Source organism: Acipenser ruthenus, chromosome 49, assembly GCF_902713425.1.
Source record: "Acipenser ruthenus chromosome 49, fAciRut3.2 maternal haplotype, whole genome shotgun sequence".
Taxonomy (NCBI): Eukaryota; Metazoa; Chordata; class Actinopteri; order Acipenseriformes; family Acipenseridae; genus Acipenser; species Acipenser ruthenus.
The window spans coordinates 2,944,101-2,968,073 of record NC_081237.1 but is presented as its reverse complement, the minus strand read 5'-3'; the positions used below and the strand labels follow the sequence as shown (position 1 = coordinate 2,968,073).

At 42.3% G+C, this 23,973-nt stretch overlaps 1 protein-coding gene across 1 annotated transcript in view; it reads right to left on the bottom strand.

Moving 5' to 3' along the window:
- LOC117428844 (AT-rich interactive domain-containing protein 3A-like) overlaps positions 1 to 21,457 on the bottom strand; it is a 44,856-nt gene extending 23,399 nt beyond the window's left edge. The window contains exons 1-4 of the mRNA XM_034911977.2: positions 21,349 to 21,457; positions 21,189 to 21,248; positions 5,911 to 6,655; positions 3,603 to 3,879 (exon numbers count right to left, since the gene is read on the bottom strand). Coding sequence (XP_034767868.2) covers positions 3,603 to 3,879; positions 5,911 to 6,272 — 639 coding nt within the window. The 5' untranslated portion in view covers positions 6,273 to 6,655; positions 21,189 to 21,248; positions 21,349 to 21,457. The remainder of the gene's footprint in view (positions 1 to 3,602; positions 3,880 to 5,910; positions 6,656 to 21,188; positions 21,249 to 21,348) is intronic.
- Between the last annotated feature and the right edge of the window lie 2,516 nt (positions 21,458 to 23,973).

Here is a 23,973-nt window from a genome sequence, read left to right as displayed (position 1 = left end):
TGGAGAGAGAAGCACCTGAGGCTGCCTAAAACCACAGAAGAACTGTGGTTAGTTCTCCAAGATGTTTAGGCCAACCTACCTGCCGAGTTCCTTCAAAAATTGTGTGCAAGTGTACCTAGAAGAATTGATGCTGTTTTGAAGGCAAAGGGTGGTCACACCAAATATTGATTTGATGTAGATTTTTCTTCTGTTCACTCACTTTGCATTTTGTTAATTGATAAATATAAACTATTAACATGTCTATTTTTGAAAGCATTCTTACTTTACAGCATTTTTTCACACCTGCCTAAAACTTTTGCACAGTACTGTACCTTTTCAAAGAGATATGTTTATTGAGATCTGTGCAATGCCGACAGAACAACTGCAATGAGAACCACTCAAGGTGGTTAAAACCTGATGAAGAGGTAGGTCTGAAATGAAAGATTTCATTTATAGCTACGTGGTCTTCACTGAGTCAGTCAGAGGGCGCTTACACACAGGGCTGCCAATTGTACAAATATCTTAAAACCGGACCCCCCTCCCCCCCACAGCCCCACAGACAGCGTACAAATCTCTTAAAACTGGATGTCCCGTCCAAAACTGGACAGTTGCCATCCCTATTACAACACAGGCACCGCCTCCTTCTCTGTTTGGCTCCTAGCAACATCTATCTTTACAGCGATTTGCTGAAAATAACTGAATGGCAGCATACATTAAATTATGGACCTATCAAAAGCTTTTCAGTGTACTGGCAATCCGGGCAGCAGGTTTAAAAACTGGACAGTTGGCAACCCTAGCGACACATCACAGGATTTACCTGTTTGGTCTTTTACAAAAAATACCATTGGAATTTTACTTCTCCAACAAACACCTACACACATGGGAAAAAATTCACCAAACATTTCAATTTCACAAACAATATCAGAACTTTAGATCGATATTGAAATCTGCAATATTATTAGCTGTACAGTATTAAGTACAACGTTCTTTTATAAATGCATTAGAAGCATAACAAATTCAACTTGACTAACTTCCTTATTTTCCATCTTACAATTTAAGATTCAAAATCTAAGTTATAGAAAAAAAAGAGAAAATAAGCTGTGTAGTTTTACACCAAAAAATATGAATTTGAAACTAAAGTGCAACACAAATATCAAAATATTTTTGATGTATATAAATGTTTTTAAAATTGTTAACTTGTTTAAAAAATCTAAAAAAAGAGTGCACAGATTTATAGATCAAACCCTCAACAGAAAAAAATGTATACTAGGAATGTGTATTTAAAAAAAGACTTGATTCTGTGCTTTTAAATGTATAAGCAGGCTTAGTTTCAATAGATTAATATTGCAATAGCTAGCCCCCACATGTTCTCTCCCTTGCCTGCACTGTTAAATCTTTAATGCAGGCTTCCATTAATACACCAGATAACAGAAGCTGTGATGAATTTTTAAAGAGAGGCTCTTCTTTTCTACTCAGCTGGGTTCTATCGGCCCTTCTGTTTGCATTTAAAGCACAAAACCAGCCCCCTGAATTGAGGATCAAAGCATAGCTGTGCCTGGGCCGGAGGGCAGTGAGGATGTTTAATGCAGACTTCTCTGGTTTAGCAGGTTATGTCTCTAACTGAATTGCCTTGTGTTTTTTTATTTCACCCAGCGCTGTATAAATATCTGGCTGTTTGTGTTGGTTTTGCAGTGCACAGTTTGGGTGTGTCCCTCCCCTTTAGAAAGACAATGCAACTTTCTGAGTGGGAAGTCTGTCATGCTGGAGGAGCCAAGATCAATACATTAGGCTGTTAGTCTTGTAATTCAAAATGAATTTAAAAATCAGCGATTGGAACGTGAATAAAAACAAAAACACGTGGGAAAAAAACTATTGAAAAGAGCAAGTTAAAAAAAAAAAAAAAGGAAACATCCCACTTTCCAACTTAGTTAAATGAACAAGGAGTTGAAATGAACCATCCCATAGTGTTTTTTTCTGTGCACATTTCTATGCAGTAAAGTGATTCGCTTGCAGTGCATTCGACACCTACAGATCCAGAGATCCCATTCCTGCCAGTGTGATTTCAGAGAGCAATGCTGTTATTGTAAGTGACTCGACCATGCTGATAGGAGTCTCGAGTAGCCAGCAGGTATTCAAGCTGCCTCGGGAACATTCCTCACTATTCTTGTTTCTTTGTTTTTTGTTCATGAGACCCAACACAAAATAAAACCACCAGGCTTCATCCAACAATAGCCGAGACGTATCGGCATTAGGATCAGCCTCCAGACAAGGTATTTCTCCCACCCCCTCCCTGTTCTATTGAAAAGCCATCTCATTTGCAGTTAAAAAAAACAAAAAAAACACACAACACTGCCTCCCAGTCCCCCAGCTCTAACCACTAGGTCCCTCTGCCTCCCTCCCAGATCCTCACCTCCAAACACTACACACTGCCTCCCTCCCAGATCCTCATCTCTAAACACTAGACACTCTGCCTCCCTCCCAGATCCTCACCTCCAAACACTACACACTGCCTCCCTCCCAGATCCTCATCTCTAAACACTAGACACACTGCCTCCCTCCCAGATCCTCACCTCTAAACACTAGACACACTGCCTCCCTCCCAGATCCTCACCTCTAAACACTAGACACACTGCCTCCCTCCCAGATCCTCACCTCTAAACACTAGACACACTGCCTCCCTCCCAGATCCTCACCTCTAAACACTAGACACACTGCCTCCCTCCCAGATCCTCATCTCTAAACACTACACACTGCCTCCCTCCCAGATCCTCACCTCTAAACACTAGACACACTGCCTCCCTCCCAGATCCTCACCTCTAAACACTAGACACTCTGCCTCCCTCCCAGATCCTCACCTCTAAACACTAGACACTCTGCCTCCCTCCCAGATCCTCACCTCTAAACACTAGACACTCTGCCTCCCTCCCAGATCCTCACCTCTAAACACTAGACACTCTGCCTCCCTCCCAGATCCTCACCTCTAAACACTAGACACTCTGCCTCCCTCCCAGATCCTCATCTCTAAACACTACACACTGCCTCCCTCCCAGATCCTCACCTCCAAACACTACACACCGCCTCCCTCCCAGATCCTCACCTCTAAACACTAGACACTCTGCCTCCCTCCCAGATCCTCATCTCTAAACACTACACACTGCCTCCCTCCCAGATCCTCATCTCTAAACACTAGACACTCTGCCTCCCTCCCAGATCCTCATCTCTAAACACTACACACTGCCTCCCTCCCAGATCCTCATCTCTAAACACTACACACTGCCTCCCTCCCAGATCCTCATCTCTAAACACTACACACTGCCTCCCTCCCAGATCCTCACCTCCAAACACTACACACCGCCTCCCTCCCAGATCCTCACCTCTAAACACTAGACAAACAAGTTGCTATTCTCTGCTTTAATCACATGTCCCATTTGCCTGGGAGATCTCAATTTGGACGGCGTCACGTGATTTTTTTCAAGAACAGATCACACTCCTTCCACAAGGTGAGATTACTATTCAGCCCTGCGCTCCAAGCAACAGCCATGTGTCATCTATAGTAGCAGGAGGTCTCTCAACAACCCCCTGTGCTGCTAAACCTTTGAAACTCAGGTGATGAAGGTGGGTACCTGTTTGAACTGCTCTTCGTAGGTCCAGTCCCCATGGTCCTGCCCTGGCGTCTGACTCAGGGACCCCTGGGAGGGTAAACTCTGAATTCGGAGCTCCTGCCCCCCAGCCCCCTTTGCCTTCAGCAGCTGGGGGTGACTGTGGAGCTGGCGGTGCAGTGGGGCCTCCTTTCCTGGTATAGAGGCCCCTCCCACGATCCCCACCCCTTCCTCCCCAAGCTCATCATCATAGTCTTCTTCCATCTCCTCTTCAAAGTCTTCCTCATCCCACTTCTTCTTTCTGCAAAAAATATAGTATGTTAAATTATGCCACATCTTTTTTGATAGCATTTCCAGAAAGACTAAAGGCATCAAAATGGGTCTGCTAACTGCTATACCACACTGCCTACCTCCCAGTCCCTCAGCTCTAACCACCATACCACACTGCCTCCCTCCCAGTCACTCCACTCTAACCACTAGGCCGCACTGGCTCCCTCCCAGTCCCTCAGCTCTCACCACTGGACCACACTGCCTCTCACCCAGTCCCTCAGCTCTCACCACTGGACCACACTGTCTCTCTCCCAGTCACTCAGCTCTCACTACTGGACGACACTGTACCCCTCCCAGTCCCTCAGCTCTACAAGTGGATGGTGCCTCCCTCCTTACTAAAGGACCAGGATGAGCAGCTGAAGGACAGAGCCCCCCTGGGCAAACCTCAAGCCAGATCTTGTTCCCACAGCAGGGGCTGCATCCTAGGGATGACCCAGGTCACTGACTTCATTGCAATACGTTATTCTGACACCGGCCCATCAACCTACAACTGAGCAAGGAGTTAGGGACTGAAGGAGGGAGACTCAACAGGTCTGCAAAACTGGATCAAGCCATCCGCCTCTTAACCGGGTTTAAGATCAAATTGTGAGAGAGTTTGTGGATCAGATCTCGCAAGCCGCAACGCAATGTTCAAGCTGGCTTGCGTGTTGGCGTTGTCAAAGCTCTTGAATCCGGCAACAAATGACGAATGAAACATACTGAAATACGGAGCGTAGTTTTCCAAAATCTGTGTCGCGTCAACACACAACTATACTGAAGCCACTGCCTGTCATGCCTGCAGATTGTGAAACTCTGAATTACCTTACAATGTGCACAGCTGGGGTAGAGATTCAATCTCATTATAGTGGTGCAACAATTAACCGATGCATCGAATTAGAACCCAGTTTGAAGTCTCCTGTTGTCGGTTTGCATTAAAACCTGGAGTGTATGAGAATGCGCTTCTTTTAGTGCTATTACGGTAGATAAAGAACGTCAGTGCGTTGCTAGGATACGCACTTTGGCCTCTACATTTGCGTTGTATATACACCGTGTAAAATGAGGGGAGTTGCTTCACTGCATTTTTCTGCATTAAAAAGTGACAAGAACACAGCATCCTTTTATGTTCTGTGTAATCATTTCAAAAGAATGCCAATATTAAATCTATCAATTACCTCCTTTTGCTTCAAAGTATGTTGTGTTTGGATTATATGGCAATATTATATAAAAAAAAAAGCTGAATTTAGTACAGTAGTTTGTTTTGTGAGATTAATTCAAATGTTTTGCTTTGAGCATAAAATGTTAAGATCGAAATGACTTCTGTTAAAATATAGTATTTTTTATTATTATTACAATAATGGTAAAGGGACATCTAATGCGGACGCACGCATTTTCAGATGTATTTCTTTTTATATAATCAGAAATGTTCTAATTTGAATGTGAGTTGTGCCTTTTGTTGAACTATTATGTCTAGTTTTTAGTTATTGGATCTTCTGTTAAAAAAAAGAATGTTTGTTCTTTATTTTGAAAAATAAAACGTCAATGCATCGATTATCGTTGATAAACGCCTACACGATAATCGAATAAGAAACGAGGTTGCAGACTGCACCACTCTCTCATTCCACACTGGATTGAATTATACACGACATGGGAATAGTAAATATCAAAGCAAATCGCGTTGAAAGGGTTATTGAGGGGACAGGTAAAGCACAGGCGACACTAAAAGCTTGAATAATAGATCACTTGCTTCACCTGTTAGAATATTCCATGCATTTACAACTCTCTTTACTCTACCTTCTGTTCTGAAGTGAGTTTCCCCACCACGCTTGTTCTTACGAACATTACAAAATTAGCAAGAATCAAGTCCAACGGCTAGTTTCCTAGACCATGATTAGCACCAATCTTAGACGACCTAATGTTAGGTAAGGTAGTCCAGGAATAAGGCTAATTGGGGTCTATTGGAGTCTTTGGAGTTGTTTCTTGCTACTTTTATGTTAGTAGCTTCAAAATTGGTCTCAAGACTCACATGTGCTCTTCTTCCTCCGAGCCCATCATATCTTTGTACTGCTCATCCCCTCCCTCCTCCTCATCCTCGCTGCTGTCCTCCATCAGGGGGCTGTCAGGGGGTCTCTGTAGCCCTGCTGCTGCCGCCCGCATGGCTGCCAAAGCTGCCATCTGGGTGTGAGACTGCTCTCCTGAGCCCTCCTCAGGGGCGGGGCTCCCACCAGGTCTGCCCCTTGCAGGCTCCTCTCTCCCCGTGCCGGGATTGGCTGATGAGGACAGCTGTGCCTGTGATTGGCTGGCTAGCTGCTGCTGTTGCTCGAGTTGCAGTTGGAGTTTGGCTCTCTGCTGCCTCTGCAGATTCTCCATGACTGCTTGAAGTTTCATCCTCACGTGTGGTTCCGTTTCTTCAAGCGAGTGTTGGCTACAAAAGCAGAATCACAGGATGGGGATACAGTGGCACAATCTCCCTGTGCAATGCCCTCCCAGGAATACAATCCTCAGAATGGCTTTTTCTGCAAAGCTGCACCAGAACTAGTCTTGTTGGAAAGCAGTTCTGAGCTTCATTGAAGTTCTGTTACGTTCTCAAAGTACTTTTGCACTTGTAAAATCGTTGCAATCTTTTAGAAGGGATTATTCAGTGTATCCCTTTGAAGTTGTAGCCTGGTCCGTGCTTTATCTGTCCAGTTCCATATGTCTCCACTCTGCACTCGTCTGTCTAATGGTGGGAAGTGGACTTGTTCAGACTCCCAGTGAGGCTCACTCAGCTCCTGCAAATGACACAGAACAGGTTGAGGGTATGACTGAGACAATAATCGATTCCCATGATAATATCAATATTTTTTTTCTGTATACTACAGTGACTTTATATATGTAGACAAGACAAAACCCACAAGTACATATTTAAATCCCAAACTCCATTCAACCATTGTCATAGGCAAGAGAGCCATACTCAATCTAATGCAGCATCATTCAGATCAGCCCATCTTCCCAACAGCATACAGTGAAACACATGTATCGTTATATCCTGAGAATTGCACTGCGATCAGTTTTTACTCTTTAAAATACTAACAATTATAAAAGCGTTGAAGTATCGAACATTAAATAATTATTTTGTATTCAATTTTTTCTGAACAAAATGTCAGATCAAATTGCAGTGTTCCACACTACATCGCAAAAGAGAGGAAGAGCTTGCCCTAAGGAAGGTAATTCCTGGAATTCAGCTGTTTAATTGAGTTAAACACACTTTCTTTCCCATTGGGGGCTCTTTGGTTATTCAGCCATGAACGTTCATGGGGTCTCCTCTGTGTTTCCTACTTGTTAAAATCTGATAATTAACATTTGACAACTGTGTCTTCAAAATCGATTTATTTATAATAATTATAATGAAGTTTGATTAATGGGAAACAAATTCACGATACTGTGCAAAGCAGAGGGAAATTCCTGATTTTTCCTGAAGGCAATACCTTCTCTTTCTGGCATGTCATCAGACCTGGTTGAATATCCGTTCTGAAGAAGATCTAGCGATGCAAACATAATGAACACCAGCAAGCCACTTGACGTTAGGAAATCTCTCAACACCAAATAGAAGGCCGGGAAAGGGTTAATACTCACTCAGAATAAAAATTCAGGAGTGAACAGAGAGGGAGGCGAAACACAGAGGAGCGATAAACAAGTCCTCCTCCAAAGAGATAACAATGAGCAGGCAGGGCAGGGCAGAGCAGGTGCGACTCAACCCCACTGAGCCACCTCATTCACATTTGAAATGCCTGTTCAGTAACTGTGAATAGAAGCCTGTCACATGAATATACAGTCGTAAAACAGGGAGCTTCTTTTAACCCTATAGTGATCAATAGTGTTTTCAGGAAACGCACATGTTTTTAAATGTTTTTTTTAAAATTAACAACCTAATCAATGTTGGAAACTAAAAGCTAGGTGGAATTAGCCATTGTAAAACAGAAGAAAACAAACCCAACCTCTACAGAGGCAAGGAGAAAACAAGCCCAAAGGAAACCCTGCCTGATTGATCTGCACCTTGATGATCTTTCAGAGTCATCCATTCTAACACACAAGTCGCAGCCCTGATATTGAGGCACCTTCTGTACGTGTCACATGCAGCTCAACGGTGGCAGAGTTGGACGCTGACTGCTCGATATTTAAAGACTTCAAAAGGTGAATTTCCTTATTATCCCAGTGGAGGAGTGCATTCGTAACATATAGACTGTCTATCGTCTGTCGCACGTTTAACCAACTAAAGACATCTATAAATCTGCACAGCCTCAAACCGCACACAGACGACATTACCTATGGCAGCCAACAACGCAATATTTACTATGGAACGACCACAGAGTACATCTGCAAAAACAAACTTGTCTACTGACGCATTATCGATGTTTCATTTTCCATATTTCCAGGGCATTTTTCCTACTTTGCATACATTTTTTAAAGCGAGCACCATCTTGACACAATTTTCTTTTTAGATTTATATTAAGGCCCCAGCCCTCACGGCTGTTTGTCAAGCAGAGTGAAAACCTCACAAAACATCTGAATGTGTCTCGGAGCCGAGCAGGGCCAGGGGCAAGGGGAATGATCTTCATCATTATGTTGAGTCAGTCAGAACGCTCAAGACCGAGTATCTTGCTCGCCCGATTCAAATCACTGCTCTCTCCAAGAAGCACTCTTCTCCTCTTTGCGTAAATCAGCCCGTTGTTGCATTTCAGTAATATACGATGAACAAAAACGAAGAAAAACACAACCGTAACCTCTGGATCCGCCTTTCTCAACTCAAACACAGCGCTTCTTAATGCCACGTCTACGCGAGGCTCGACGCGGTGCCTGCGTGTGCCGTCAGCTGCGTGGCTCGGGCTCTGCAGTGGAAACACAACCAGGCTCCTCCTCGGCTGCACAGTGGAAAAGAGGGTTTGATTCACTTTGTATCATTTGTTTCAGTCATCACATCCTGGGGACTTTTTAAACCTCTGTATTTATAACAGCAGTGTTACAGGAGGTCAGGTTTATTGTTACACTCTGGTGTACCAGAAGGAGACATGATTCTGGGAGCTCTACTGAGGCCATGAGAGTGCTTTAAACTTCTGAGCTGTGTGCCATACTGTGCAGACGGACGGACGCCTCCTTATATCCCTATAATCTAATACTCTCAATTATGCTAAATAATGATTATACCAAGTTGTTTCTCCTTTGAACCTCGCTCAAAATAAAAGACTGTTTAGTCTTCCTAGATTAGAAATGCGTTGCCATGCTATAATTTGCATGGTTGCGACAAACCCTGTTGCTTTTGCTGTGTGTTTTCTATGAAGGCTAAAACTGTCTCTTCTTAGGGTGGAGAAATAACTGCTAAATACAGTATTGGATTACTAAAGCCAGAATCATTATGGAATTAAAAAAAAAATATATTATATATATATATATATATATATATATATATGGTATTTAGTTATTCTCTCCCTTTTCATAAAACTCTGTGGTTTCCCCAGTATTGGGAAGTAGTCAGCATTGGCCCACAGAATCTAAACAAAGTTATCTACATACAGACTTCTGCCACATCTGCACCATGAAACCAATCTGTAAAACGCAATCTCATCTCGTTCCCAGTATCAAACTGGGGCTGCAGCTGGTTCCATCTGCAGTCTACAATCCAATCTGCAGCCAGGCATTACACAAGATCAAAGAGCACCTGCATGTATCACATTTTGCATAATCGCAATTAAGAAGGAAATTCAGCTACCTCTAATATTTCCCTGACAGCATTATATATTCACAGCCTACATTTTATTTTTTCATTCTTAGCATTGGACCCTCATTAGGTAACTCCCCCATCAGTATGGAGAGATGGAGTTCTGCCAGCCTACAATCCTAACTGGGGTTGACTGACAGAGTCCCATTTGAAATGGATTTGATCTCAATCTGCTGCTCATGGAAATTAACAAGATTTCAAGTCAGTCTCAAATCCTAGTGCAGTACGCTTCCTTAATTTAGAGCAGCTCTCCATTAAAGCCACTCAATATAGATTAGATATTTTTGACAGTTTTTGGTGGTTGCAATACTCTGCTAATCTAGACTGTATTTGATGTACTGGCTCTCGGATCTCCAGTACTAAATCCTCTATAGTATAAACTTGGTAGTACCCCATCAAATGACCTTCTAAAAAAGGGAGTGACACTACTGTACAGTAGAAAGTGTACATTAAAGATATCATGCAAAGGAAAGCTATGTATAAACGATATCTGAAGGAAAAAAGTTAAAAGAACAAACACAACTATACTAGACTGTTACTTAATTTCCTTTCCTCTCACATCCACAGTTCCACGTTCTGGCCTGCACTACATTGCAGTGAATTTGCTGGCTTTCCCCCAGTAAGATAACATCACAGTGTGAGGGATTCCTCCTGCTGGCTCACAGTAGCCGCTCTGTGTGAATGAAAGTGTGTTTGGGTTCTCAGCGCTGCTGTCTGTTTGCCAAACCAGAGCTTCATTGTGGCTTTTGGCAGACAGGCACAACACCAGCTGAAAGCCCAGGAGCAAGCTTAACAACTTCCTTAATGGCAGCAGCCAGGAATGTTACCACACTCTCTCCTTCAACTGAGCAGCATCTGCGGTGTAAAACCTGACTGGCGACAGGCATACCCAGGTGAGCCGATGCGTGCTCTTGAAATGGATGGGAAACCTCCCATTGCAAAGCAGTCTGATGACTCCCATTGCAAAGCAGTTTGATTTTACTGCAAGACTCCCATTGCAAAGCAGTTTGATTTTACTGCAAGACTCCCATTGCAAAGCAGTTTGATTTTACTGCAAGACTCCCATTGCAAAAGCAGTCTGATTTTACTGCAAGACTCCCATTGCAAAAGCAGTCTGATTTTACTGCAAGACTCCCATTGCAAAAGCAGTCTGATTTTACTGCAAGACTCCCATTGCAAAAGCAGTCTGATTTTACTGCAAGACTCCCATTGCAAAAACAGTCTGATTTTACTGCAAGACTCCCATTGCAAAAACAGTTTAAGCCATTCCAGGTTTTACAATGTATTAGTTTAACACAATAAATTTGCAAAAAGACAACAGTACTATAATTCAATAGTGTCATATATGTACTTTTGCTTAGACAAACATGGGTTTTCCATGTTTGAATATTCTCAACCATACAGCTAGAACAGGCGGCCGCCTAGGGCGGCAAATTGAAAGGGGGCGGCAAAAACGGTATATAATTACATTTTATACTTCACATTTCTTTAGTCGTAAAATGTTCAACATCTTAGATCACTGTTTCTTGTTCTGCAAAACCTACTGATGTTCCAGAACCATATCATGAGCAGAGGTGTAGTCCTAAACCTGGAAGTACAGGAACGCTGGGGGGGCGATCATGCCGGTGCGGTGTCACGTGAAATCTGGTCTCCCCTGGAAACAGGCTTGTGGTTGTTGAGCCTGTTGCTAAGCAAAGGTGCATTGAAGATCCTTGAGTATTCAAATGGGGCCGGGCATTACTGGATTTCATTTGATTATCCTGATGATGATTCTTATAAAAGAACGTTGCTAATACAGGATAATCGAAACGTTTTACTGATTTTATATCTCTGAAATTCTCTGATGACTGTCCTGAAAAATCACTAGATTTGTAGCTAGTTGCTTTTGACAAGTCAGCCCTTAAAGTCATTAGATTTGGGAGGAAATTCGCTAAATTGGCATGTGGCAGTCTGGCTCGCAGTGGTGATGTGGATGACGTCACGGACCAGGAAGTAACTCAAACCAAAACAGTGGATGGGCGGTTGAAGCTGAGTGCTGGTGCACTCAGCGTATTTAATAAACAAAACAAAAACAAAAGATTTAACAGAACACCAAACAAAAGGGCACGAGGGCCGAACGAATAAACAAACAAGTAAGTTTCGTGCTGGATACTCCAGCACGTTTTAGCAATTGTTTTCTTCCTCTCTCTCTCCCGTTCTCCACTCTCGAACACTCCACCCCCCGAGTGCATAGTGCTGCTGGTTTATATACTCTGGCCGAGGGATTTAACTAGTTGGTAATTATCTTATTATCCCCCGGCCAGAGTCTGCACGCGTTTGGTAAGGATGCATGACTGTCAGCTAGTTAAATAATCAGTAGCTGATCAGCCATGCATCCTCACGAGGTTTTTAAATATAACAATAAAAGACGCGGCGCTTTTACCCGCGCCGCAAACAAAAATACAAATAATAATAAATAGGGGCGGGACACTCCGCCACACATGCCCCCCCTTGTGCGCAGCACACATGGCCTTTTCGGCCACCTCCCCCCTTAGTCCCCAAAGTCCCGGTTAGCAGTCCCGGCGCAGGAACAGGGGCAGCAGCGGACCAAAGGTGGCGGCCACGGTGGGATGTCCTCCTCCCACCCAAACAGCCGTAGCGTTCCAATGGCCCGCGCACCGGCCGGCTCCTCTGGCCAAAAAAATTTTGGGGGTGGTCTCCAGACCTGCCCCCCCTTCTTCATGGCCGACAGCTCCCCTCCGTGGGGCTCTGGCCACCCTTTCTCCTGCAGCGAAATTGCTGCGGGGGAAGCTGGTCTCCTGACCTCCCCCCCCTTCTTCATGGCTGGCAGCTGCCCTTCATGGGGCTCCAGCCACAGTATTTCCTGCCGCGAAAGTGCGGCTGGGGGAGCTGGTCTCCTGACCTCCCCCCTCCTCTTCACGGCCAGCAGTTCCCCTCCGTGGGGCTCTGACCACATGCTCTCCGGCCGCGAAAGTGCGGCTGGGGAAGCTGGCCTCCTGACCTCCCCCCCTTTCTTCATGGCCGGCAGCTCCCCTCCGTGGGGCTCCGACCACAGTGTAGTGACCCCAGGCGAAGCAGGATCCCTGGCGACCCCAGGCAAAGCAGGATCCCTGGCGACCCCAGGCGAAGCAGGATCCCTGGCGACCCCAGGCGAAGCAGGATCCCTGGCGACCCCAGGCGATGTGGAACAGGCAGCCCCAGGCGATGCGAGGCAGGCATCCCTGGGTGGTGCGAGGCAGGGCAGGAGCAGTCCTTCCCATGACGGTGGATGTGGAACCAGCAGGTATTCACCCTCTGCTGGTGGAGGTGGGAGGGGAAAGCAGTCCTCCCACAGCGGCTGAGACGGAACCAGCAGGTATTCACCCTCTGCTGGTGGAGCTGGGAGTGGCAAGCAGTCCTCCCACGGCGGCTGAGGCGGAACCAGCAGGTATTCATCCTCTGCTGGTGGAGGTGGGAGGGGCAAGCAGTCCTCCCACGACGGTTGAGGCAGAACCAGCAGGCATTCATCCTCTGCTGGTGGAGGTGGGAGGGGCAAGCAGTCCTCCCACGACGGTGGAGGCGGAACCAGCAGGCATTCACCCTCTGCTGGTGGAGGTGGGAGGGGCAAGCAGTCCTCCCACGGCGGTTGAGGCAGAACCAGCAGGCATTCACCCTCTGCTGGTGGAGGTGGGAGGGGCAAGCAGTCCTCCCACGACGGTGGAGGCGGAACCAGCAGGCATTCACCCTCTGCTGGTGGAGGTGGCGGAGGCAGAGGCAGCTCTTGCTGCTCTGCTCCTGGTGATGGTGGAGACAGAAGCAGCTCCTGCTGCTCTGCTCCTGGTGGTGGTGGAGACAGAGGCAGCTCCTGCTGCTCTGCTCCTGGTGGTGGTGGAGGCAGAGGCGATGGGGCGGATGCTGGCCACTCAGAGGGAGGCTGTGGCGGTGCTGGCTCCCTCTGCTGTGGCGGCTGGGCTGGTGTGTGCCGTGCTCCCTTCAGCAGCATAAATAGAGGCTGCTGGGGAACACCAGCATCCTGCCCTTCTCCCCCCCAGAAAAATTCAGGGGGTTGAGCCTGTAACTCCTCCCCTTCTGGCTCTTGGGACTGCAGCTTGGGTCCTAGGGCTGTGGAAGCCCCGACTTCCCTCTCTTCGGGCCGTGGACACACCGACTCCTCCCTTTTGGGCTGTGGACGCACCGACTCCTCCCTTTTGGGCTGTGGATGCACCGACTCCCCCCTCTTGGGCTTAGGACGTTCGGGCTCCTCCCACTCAGGCGCAGGACGTTCGGGCTCCTCCCACTCAGCCGCAGGACGTGCGGGCTTCTTTGCCTTCTTAGCACCGCCCCTCCTTCCCTTCTTCGGGACCAGCAGTTCCACCTCCTGCCATGGAGGGGGTTGGTCGGGTGCTTTGTGCCCGACCTTGCCGACGGCAAAGCACCACTCCTCCCCTTTGAGGCAGGTGAGGCAGGTTTCCTGATCCACCTGCGGCGATGGTATGGCCTTCAGGTGGATCCACTCCTCCGCAGTCTCCACCTCACCTCGATCAAAGGCCTGCACAAAGAGGGGGTCTTCATATGGGCACACCTCAGGGAGGTGCCCATACTCCAGGCAGGCGAGGCACCATGTAGCCCCTCCTTCCTTCAACTCCCTCTGATGCGCATGCCACCTCTCCATATAGGCGTCCACTTCATCCATTTTTTTTTTTTTTTTTTTTTTTCAAACACAAAAAACACTATTTGAAAAAACGAACACGAAAAAACCTTCCTTTGCTGTTCCTGGTCCGGCTGTTGGAGGCGTTGTTTGTCCCACGCAGGACACCATATGTGGCAGTCTGGCTCGCAGTGGTGATGTGGATGACGTCACGGACCAGGAAGTAACTCAAACCAAAACAGTGGATGGGCGGTTGAAGCTGAGTGCTGGTGCACTCAGCGTATTTAATAAACAAAACAAAAACAAAAGATTTAACAGAACACCAAACAAAAGGGCACGAGGGCCGAACGAATAAACAAACAAGTAAGTTTCGTGCTGGATACTCCAGCACGTTTTAGCAATTGTTTTCTTCCTCTCTCTCTCCCGTTCTCCACTCTCGAACACTCCACCCCCCGAGTGCATAGTGCTGCTGGTTTATATACTCTGGCCGAGGGATTTAACTAGTTGGTAATTATCTTATTATCCCCCGGCCAGAGTCTGCACGCGTTTGGTAAGGATGCATGACTGTCAGCTAGTTAAATAATCAGTAGCTGATCAGCCATGCATCCTCACGAGGTTTTTAAATATAACAATAAAAGACGCGGCGCTTTTACCCGCGCCGCAAACAAAAATACAAATAATAATAAATAGGGGCGGGACACTCCGCCACATGGCAACACTGCTTGAAGGCGCAGAAAAAAACATTTGATTTCTGCACAGCTTATTACTGCCTTGACACAACAAGGAAAAGGGATCGCCTCATCGGTGCCACTGAAATTAGAGCGGTTGTGTGCCATTAAAGCATTTTCATAACACATCAGCAAAGATTCTTTAATTCTATGATCAAGGATCTGCCTACAGAAAAAAGTACCGGAGGATATTCTGTGCACGAGTATACGATCACTAACCTACACATTAGTAGTTAAGGAACGCAATACGATACTGAACAAATAAAGGTACAATGAAAATACGATGTGTTTGAAGTAACCTGCGTATCCTGTATCAATTGATATTTATAACTCTAAGCTCATGCATGGTGGTAGAATCCATTGATCATAAATATTGACACTGTAGAGCTGACAGTAGATGTCACTACTGTTTGTAACCAGAGTGATGACTGTATATAGTTTTGTGACGATGTAAAAAAAAAAAAAAAAAAACATAATCTGGTGTACAATAATGTGTTTATACATATTTTTTAAAAAAGAGTGAAAAGGGAGGGTGGCAAAATTGTGTTTGCCTAGGGTGGCAAAAATCCTCGTGCTGGCCCTGCAGCCAAGGTAATTGGACATTCCATTATTACACATGTCATGTGACAAATCAGCTGGATACAGTGTTATTGCATCAATCAAACTGATACACTCTACAATTAGACACAACGTAGAAAGAACTAAATAATGTATTAAGAGACATTCAACTGTTGTATTTATCATTTTGCTGGTATCCCCATTGTCAACGCGGTCCTTTGTAATGGGTTGAATCACATGCAAATCACGTCTGAGTAGAACTGCAGCTCGTGGTTTTTGAAATTGAAATGATTTATTCAGCATGCAAGCTTCAAAGTGACAGAGTTGTTTGGCAGCATTTTAAATTGTTTCTGATGAGGAAACACTTCTAAATTTAAAATGTCACCTAGATTTAGGTCAGCAAAAAACTAAAGCTAGAACTCCCGGTTGGAACGCCCCTTTGAGATCGAGGCGCTTTCACAAGCACAGCCTTCCTCAAATTACAATCAAGCTGCTCCATGCACGGTCTCTTTCGCTTGTTTTGCAGCCTCGCCCAGTTTACTGCTTACTCCAGTTTCACAATCTTTGGGTTTTATCTTTTGTCGGTATCATTCGGTTTGGAATTTTATGTAAATGGAGTTTCAGTTTGAACAAATTGTAACCTTTGTATCCCTAGTTTATTACAGTCATGCGCGGATATCTGTTTCAAACCGTCATTTATACATTTTGTGACACGAATGGTAATTTTTGATATGTTTTTGATACTTTTTTTAATGACCCAAACTGCTGTCTTTTGACTGTATTTACCCAGCAGGTGTTTTCCCCAGGTGAGGTTTTATTTTCACTTAAGATGAATAGGTACAATATAAATGAGGGGGGGTAGTTTTAGGACAGCAGCAGTATTTGAACCCACAGTCAGAATCTCAGCGGGGCTGCAGATGGTCAGTTGTTTTTGCCCATTTGTTCTTCTGTACAAACAGCAGTCTGAGAAAAAAGGACAAGCACCTTCTTCTGCCTGGCATGGTTACCTGTGTGGTGGAAGGTGACCTGGCACTTGTGGACCTCCAGTACTCCAGCATGAGCTGCTTAAAGAGAGCGTACAGGAGTGGCTGAATAGGAAGCTTAGGTTCCACAAGCAGTAAGTTACAGGAAAGGGCAATATGATAGGAATTGTGCCCACAAGTGGCGGCCAAAAATCAATTTTTTTTTTTTTAGATTCTTTACACATACAAACATTATTTGGCGAAAATTCGATGGGAATTAAAAACACATTGATATTTAAAAATAGAGTTCGACTTCATATACAGATGAATGTGACTCTACTGCCTATTCCATTCAGGCAATTTGAAAGCCTCTTTAGCAATACAGCGAGGACCCCAGTTTATATAAACAAGTAGGCCTACATCCCTTACCGTTTCTAGTCCAAAATAAAATATGTAGGTCTGATGTAACCGCCCATCCCTTTAGGACATACCCAAATAGATTTTCATGCACACATTTGTTATTCTAATATTTGTATTACAAACAGGTTTTTCTGATACTCTCCGTAACCATGTGCTAAAGAATGTCCTCACCAAGTTTCGTCTCAATTGGATATGTATATAATTAAGTATATGTATTGCCCAGTTATGGATTGCCATTAGTTTAAGGGAGCACCCTATATGATTTTAAAAAGAATGTACACAAAAGATCTGCATGTAAAATGTTATCTGTATATTCCCCACCTGGGAATATAAGGAGAGTGCATTATGTTTTGCATCCAAGTTACACTTTGCAGGTCATTTGACATACTGCTGATGCAGGTACAGAAAAGTGCTTTATAGAATCACTGTATAATGGAATTGATTCATTGAATCAATGGCTGGATGTGATTGAAATGAAAGCATACAGACATGATGACCTGAAGAGGTTTTCACTGTAGTAGCGAGCCCGTTCTGTTTGCAAAGTTAAACATAAGGCCCATCAGCACTCGTCCGGTTCTTAAAAGGGTCCAAGTGTTTTCGGTCAGTCTGGTTGCTCTTCTTTGGACAGTCTTCCCAGAACGACACACGGGAGAATGCAGCACACTCCCTCTAGACTAAAGCTGTATTAGAAATAGGGTTGTTAGCAGCTTAGATTGTAAATGTGTAAACGGTACTCAAGTGCTAAAGATTTGGAATTTTGCCTAAAGCGTTGTCAAAAATAATCAGGTCTAAGTGTTAGCCTCTGTGTTTACACAGTAGTGTATAGTGCAAGCCAAATTATTTCACATTCAAGTATTTCCCCTGTACAATTAAAGTAATTGTAGGTAATAAAGTAGTTCCATAACCCAATTTGCACTTCCATTAGCCACGCACGTCTCTAATGTGCAGTTTTGAAAGAAACACATGTGTGCATGGCAAATGTATTTAAATGCTGTACACATAGTGTTAGACACAAATATATGCTGCAATTATGAAAAGTGATCGATTCGATTACATATATTTAATACTTAAACGCTTAGGAAATGAAACAGCCACGACCCTATAAAACACATTGATCGTAAACACTAACATTCAATGACAGATTTCGTGAAGTCTTTTTCAAGGTCTTAAATTGCAGTCAACACAACAAAGAAATAAAAGATCTCTGATCTACAAAAATGTATCACAGACCAACTGAAGAAAGACTGTCTCTGAATGTTAAAAGGTTTATTCTAGTATTTATAAATGCACCACAGCTACACTCAATAAATGCAAGTTCAAATGAAGCTGCATGTTAGTGGTGTTGTGTAGAATATCCTAAACACGTTTCACAACAGAACACCTTTTTGACATTTAAGATGAAGAGATGTGCTTGTAATCAATAAGACAAACAGAGTGTTTTTTAAAAAAAAAAAAAATGACAACAACCATTTGTTTGAAAGAACATATCGATTAAGACTTCAGAATGTTTGTCCAAATGACTTTTATGACTGGCTCACAACATTGTGGAAAATACTCAATAGTGAATATGATAATTGTCTATTTAGAAGCCACTACAAACCCTTTTAACATTGCAAAAATAGCAAAAACAAAGAGCTGGTTTTACCAGGAGCTCAGCAATACCCTGGTAAAATGAGTGTTAAAACACAGGCTGCGCGTTCATACAAGCATGCCTATTTTTCAGTGGAGACACACTACTAGGTTTTGCAAATGGTTACAATGCCATTTGTTTTGGATCAGTATAACAATCTATACTGTGTAACACATTGTAAACATTTTAAAAATAAGAAAAGCATTATCATTGATCTGGGCTTGCCATAGACTCATACTGAGCACTGATCCTCTGTAACAAATTCCTGGAAAGGCTCTATTGTAGACATGAAATGAACTGAGCTCCAGCACGTGTCTGCAGAGGATTCCAGGCACTGAATGAATGACCCCTTTCCTGTTCTCACAACACCCCTTCTATCACACAAAGACCGCTGATGCAGGGTGACCCTCGGCTACGCCTTTGAAAGCCACTTAAAATGTAATTTGGAGAAACATAGTTTGTGTAAAGGAAAACTGATGAATCCATGTTGTTATTCCTTTTCTGCTGACAGCTGCTGTATTGATCTCGCGTGCATTGATTATTTTATTGACAATCAATAGTCCATCAATTTCCTCCTCCTGATTGCATCTTCAGGGTTATCCATGTTCACCCAAGATCTGACTTTTTTTTTTTGTTTGTTTTTTTTTACTAGAAATACATTTTAAAATGTAAAACAATCCCCCCCTTTACATGCCCATCTGTTTAATACTGGCAAGTCCCAACTGGATTTAAATTTGGAATAGCTGAGAAATAATAAAACTGAAACCTTGTATCCAAATATAGGATAAATAGTAGATTCAGTTTCACAGGGTCCGATTCTAGCGTTTACATTCTAATTTCAATCGCAGATACAGGACAGATGTGTTGCAGTACAATTGTGATTCACAGAATAAGCAGTCATGTAGTCAAAACGTGAAACTGACACAATGGTGTTGTATCTGAACGCTGTATTTTATATTCAAGCAAGCAAATGTTTGTTTATCTCAGATGCCATGAACTGTGTGTTATAGAAATAATTCTAAATAATTATACTGTACTTTTAACAAGATGTTTCTGTGAAATTCTATTTAATTTTTGTACAGAAGAACAAACGTGTATGCGGCCGTGTATAGACGACTATGGCTACAGTTGGCAGCTATTTTTCATTTTAAAGAAATACTAACTAAACACTAACATCTTCTACACATTTAAACCTCTAAATAGTGTTTATTGTGAGGAAATAGGTAGAAACACCAAATACTAACAAAATTAGTTTCAGCTGCCTTGCAGCTGAACTAAAACAAACAAAAAAAGCCCAGGCCTAAGCTTTTACATTTTCGGTTGTAATTAGAACCTTATACTATAGGAAAACTTTTATTATTATTACTAAAATATAAAATTACTTTTAGGTGTAAAAGTATATCATTACGTCACGATTTCAGACATCTTAAATTAAAAAGGAATGTAATTTGGAAGTAGAGCGAAAATGTTTACAGTCGTGAATTTCACAATGGAGGATCGTCCTGCTTCTGTATTGTGATATATGCCTGTTTATTATTACTTCAAATTAGGATTAATTCAAAACAAACATCACAGACAATCTAATAATAATACGATTACAAAAGCAATAGTAAATTAAGCTTGGCTTATGTTTACACTACCTCAGAGTAATCTATAACAGAAACCGGGAACAAATTTCAACGATCATTCACCCAAACAGGCTGCATAAACCGTCGCTCTTTCAACAGGTAGAATTACACTTTTAAAATAAAACACCTACAATATATAATTTGCCACAGTGCAAAATCTGAATATATAATCAAATAGAACACTTTAAACTGAAGCAAATGTACACATAATAAGAATGTGTTTATTTAAATGTTCCTCGTACGGCCATTGTCAACAATGTATTCCAGCTGCTTCAGTAGCTACGAACGAAGAAAAGGGCTGCTCACGCTGAATGAAACATTTAAAAAATAAAAGAGTCACACAGAAACATACAGTTACTTTCGTACACAGGCAGGTCTAACGAAGGCTACCATGTTTATATTGCTAGCAAATTACAATCGCTTAAAAATGCATTTTCTAAACAAAAAGTCGTCCGAGATTGATTCGGTTTTTTTATTTCAAATTGTTGACACTGGGTCTGTTTCTGCCTTGTTTTGCAAAAAAATATAGTTGTTTTTTTTCCAGTCACATTTTCCATAAACACTTTGAACAACGTAATGCATTTAATGCTGACCACGCATAATCTTTCAAAATGCACAATCAACTAAAAACCAAATCAAAAAGGTATCTGAAGTCACCGCTTCAGAAAGCATTACTTTTGTGTTTAATTTTATTAATTAAGCAGATGACAGGAATGTAACTAAGGATAGCTAGAGGACACAATAATAACATATCGAATCGTGAGCGGCACGCGCTCGCAACACATACCCATGTGCTGTTTTTTAATGTTTGTTTTTACATGTGAATGCGTAGAAATACAGTAAACACACTCAAATATTTTTATATAAAAACAAAAACAACTTTGTAGTTAATTGTTTACGGATTCAACACTCCACGGCAATGAAAGCTCGCCACCAATATTAAAAGCCTTATCATTTTGCAAAATGATTTCAAAACGGAAAAAATAATAAACTTACCTAAAGTCAGCTTCCGTTTTGTTTTCGTAAACTCTTGGGAACGTGTAGGGACATCCCTACCTTCCATAGAAATAAAAAAAAAAAGTTTGATTTTTTATTATCATTATATTGTTATAATGTGTATTATTATTATTAATAATAATTAATTAATTCATGTTACTTTTATTTCATCCGGAATACCTAATCCGGGTTTAATGTCTGGTCTGACATGGAACGAACATTGTATCCTAGTTTGATCTAAGGCGTGCTTACTGGCCAGTTGACAAATCATTGGTTGACAAAACTGATCAGATGCAAATTCCTATCCCCTGATTCAGGGGCAGAGCTCGGGAGCTCACCTCCCCCCGCACAGGGACCGTCTGCAAAAGGACCACGGGCTTCCCTATGATCAATTCAACAACAGACACGGTGCTTTTCAGTGCTTTCTTTTTACAACCACGCAGCTCTTTGAAGACTGTCCCTGCTTCTTTCACAAGCGTTTTTGCAGTTTATCTGTTCGAAGTCGTCCGAGTCTCTCTCTCACACACACAAACAAACAAACAAACAAACACACATTGCTGTTCAAATAGTGTGTTCTGTTCGCTATTGCACTTTGGAAATGTTAAGAGTAATTCAACTTAAAAACTGATACGTTATACATAATAATATATTTGTATTTATTTTATTTATTGTTTCATCTGCAATGTCTATGTTGAAGAATCAGAAACTCAAATTAACAGCACTGCCTGTACAGTATATCTTAATGTAAATCAAATTACTTTTTCCTCATTCTCTAGCTATAGATAGCTTTAGTAAAACTGCACAGATCAAGACAAGTCTAGCAGTGTTTCTGTTACCCAGCAATGTATTTTTTTTTTTTTTACACATTATTATTATTAATAAAATCCAGATACATAGTTAACAAATACATGAAAACATCCCTCGGTGTGGTCCGAAATGCAAATAATGCACAGGTGTTGAACAAAAAACAAGTTTGCACACACTTGGGTGTGAAGATGCTGCCATTTCGGGTTCCATTTGTTTTGCAAATACTGTAGTATGATATATTCTTCCATAAATTCAAAACACTCAACCAAACATGTTACAGCTTGTGGCTTCATCAGTGTATGTTTTATCTGACGTGGACTGTCATATTCATCAGTGTATGTTTTATCTGACGTGGACTGTCATATTCATCAGTGTATGTTTTATCTGACGTGGACTGTCATATTCATCAGTGTATGTTTTATCTGACGTGGACTGTCATATTCATCAGTGTATGTTTTATCTGACGTGGACTGTCATATTCATCAGTGTATGTTTTATCTGACGTGGACTGTCATATTCATCAGTGTATGTTTTATCTGACGTGGACTGTCATATTCATCAGTGTATGTTTTATCTGACGTGGACTGTCATATTCATCAGTGTATGTTTTATCTGACGTGGACTGTCATATTCATCAGTGTATGTTTTATCTGACGTGGACTGTCATATTCATCAGTGTATGTTTTATCTGACGTGGACTGTCATATTCATCAGTGTATGTTTTATCTGACGTGGACTGTCATATTCATCAGTGTATGTTTTATCTGACGTGGACTGTCATATTCATCAGTGTATGTTTTATCTGACGTGGACTGTCATATTCATCAGTGTATGTTTTATCTGACGTGGACTGTCATATTCATCAGTGTATGTTTTATCTGACGTGGACTGTCATATTCATCAGTGTATGTTTTATCTGGCGTGGACTGTCATATTCAGGCTGCATCTCAGATGTGAGTCAGTTTCAGTTACAATGTGCAAGACAGCTGAGACAGACTTTGATAAATGGCTTATAATGACCCATGATCTTCCAAGCACAGGTTTATGGTGTTTCTACTTTTGTCCAACTCCTGTGTTTACTACTACTATTATTATTATTATTATTATTATTATTATTATTATTATTATTATTATTATTATTATTATTATTGATAAAGCTAATAAAGTAACACATACTACTATTACTACTACGACTACTACTACTAATAATAATAATAATAATAATAATAATAAAAGCATTACACATCTGTAGTTTTAAGAGCATTATTTCCCTGTTTTTAAACTATTTATAGTGTTTGTTTTTTTTTAATTCAAGGATTGTTTCTTTCAATTGCAGTGAAAAAAAAGCAGTTGTTATGCAATGTAATATATACACCTAAGGATAGCAACAAAAGTCATTCTGAAATATCTCTCTGCCTAATCTACAGCTGGGCAAGAATTCCAGAAGTAGTTTACTGGTCTGACCTTTGACCCTCCGCAGGCGGTACTTCCTGACTAGCAGATGAGCTGCAGTGGGGGAGGGGTGGTGTTACCCATGGTGCCTTGGGGTGACGTGGGGTGGAGAGATCATGGAAGATGAAGTTGGTGAGGTTTCTGTCTCTGCTGTGTCCGGCCCTGGTATTTTAACTCATTCTAACCTGTTCCTTGTACAGATTTACATTTTCTTCCAGGATTTTGATTGCTGATTTTCAAATCCATGCTTGGAAATTTAGAAGTGTCAGAGAGCTTATTGAACAAGTTTTCAGTTGCACATGCTGGTTCAATAGATGAATTAGTTATTCTGGTTCAAGATAAATAATAACACATTTTATATCGCCAGTACTGTAAAATGCATAACTGCTAAATTAATCTGTAGCTGTTATAAACCTTTACAGTTGTATAAAGTAGATTAACCAATGTAACCAATATATATAGAGTAGCATTGACTCTCTCTACAGTTCAGTAAATGCTGATTTTGATGTAAGGTTTTGACAGGGGG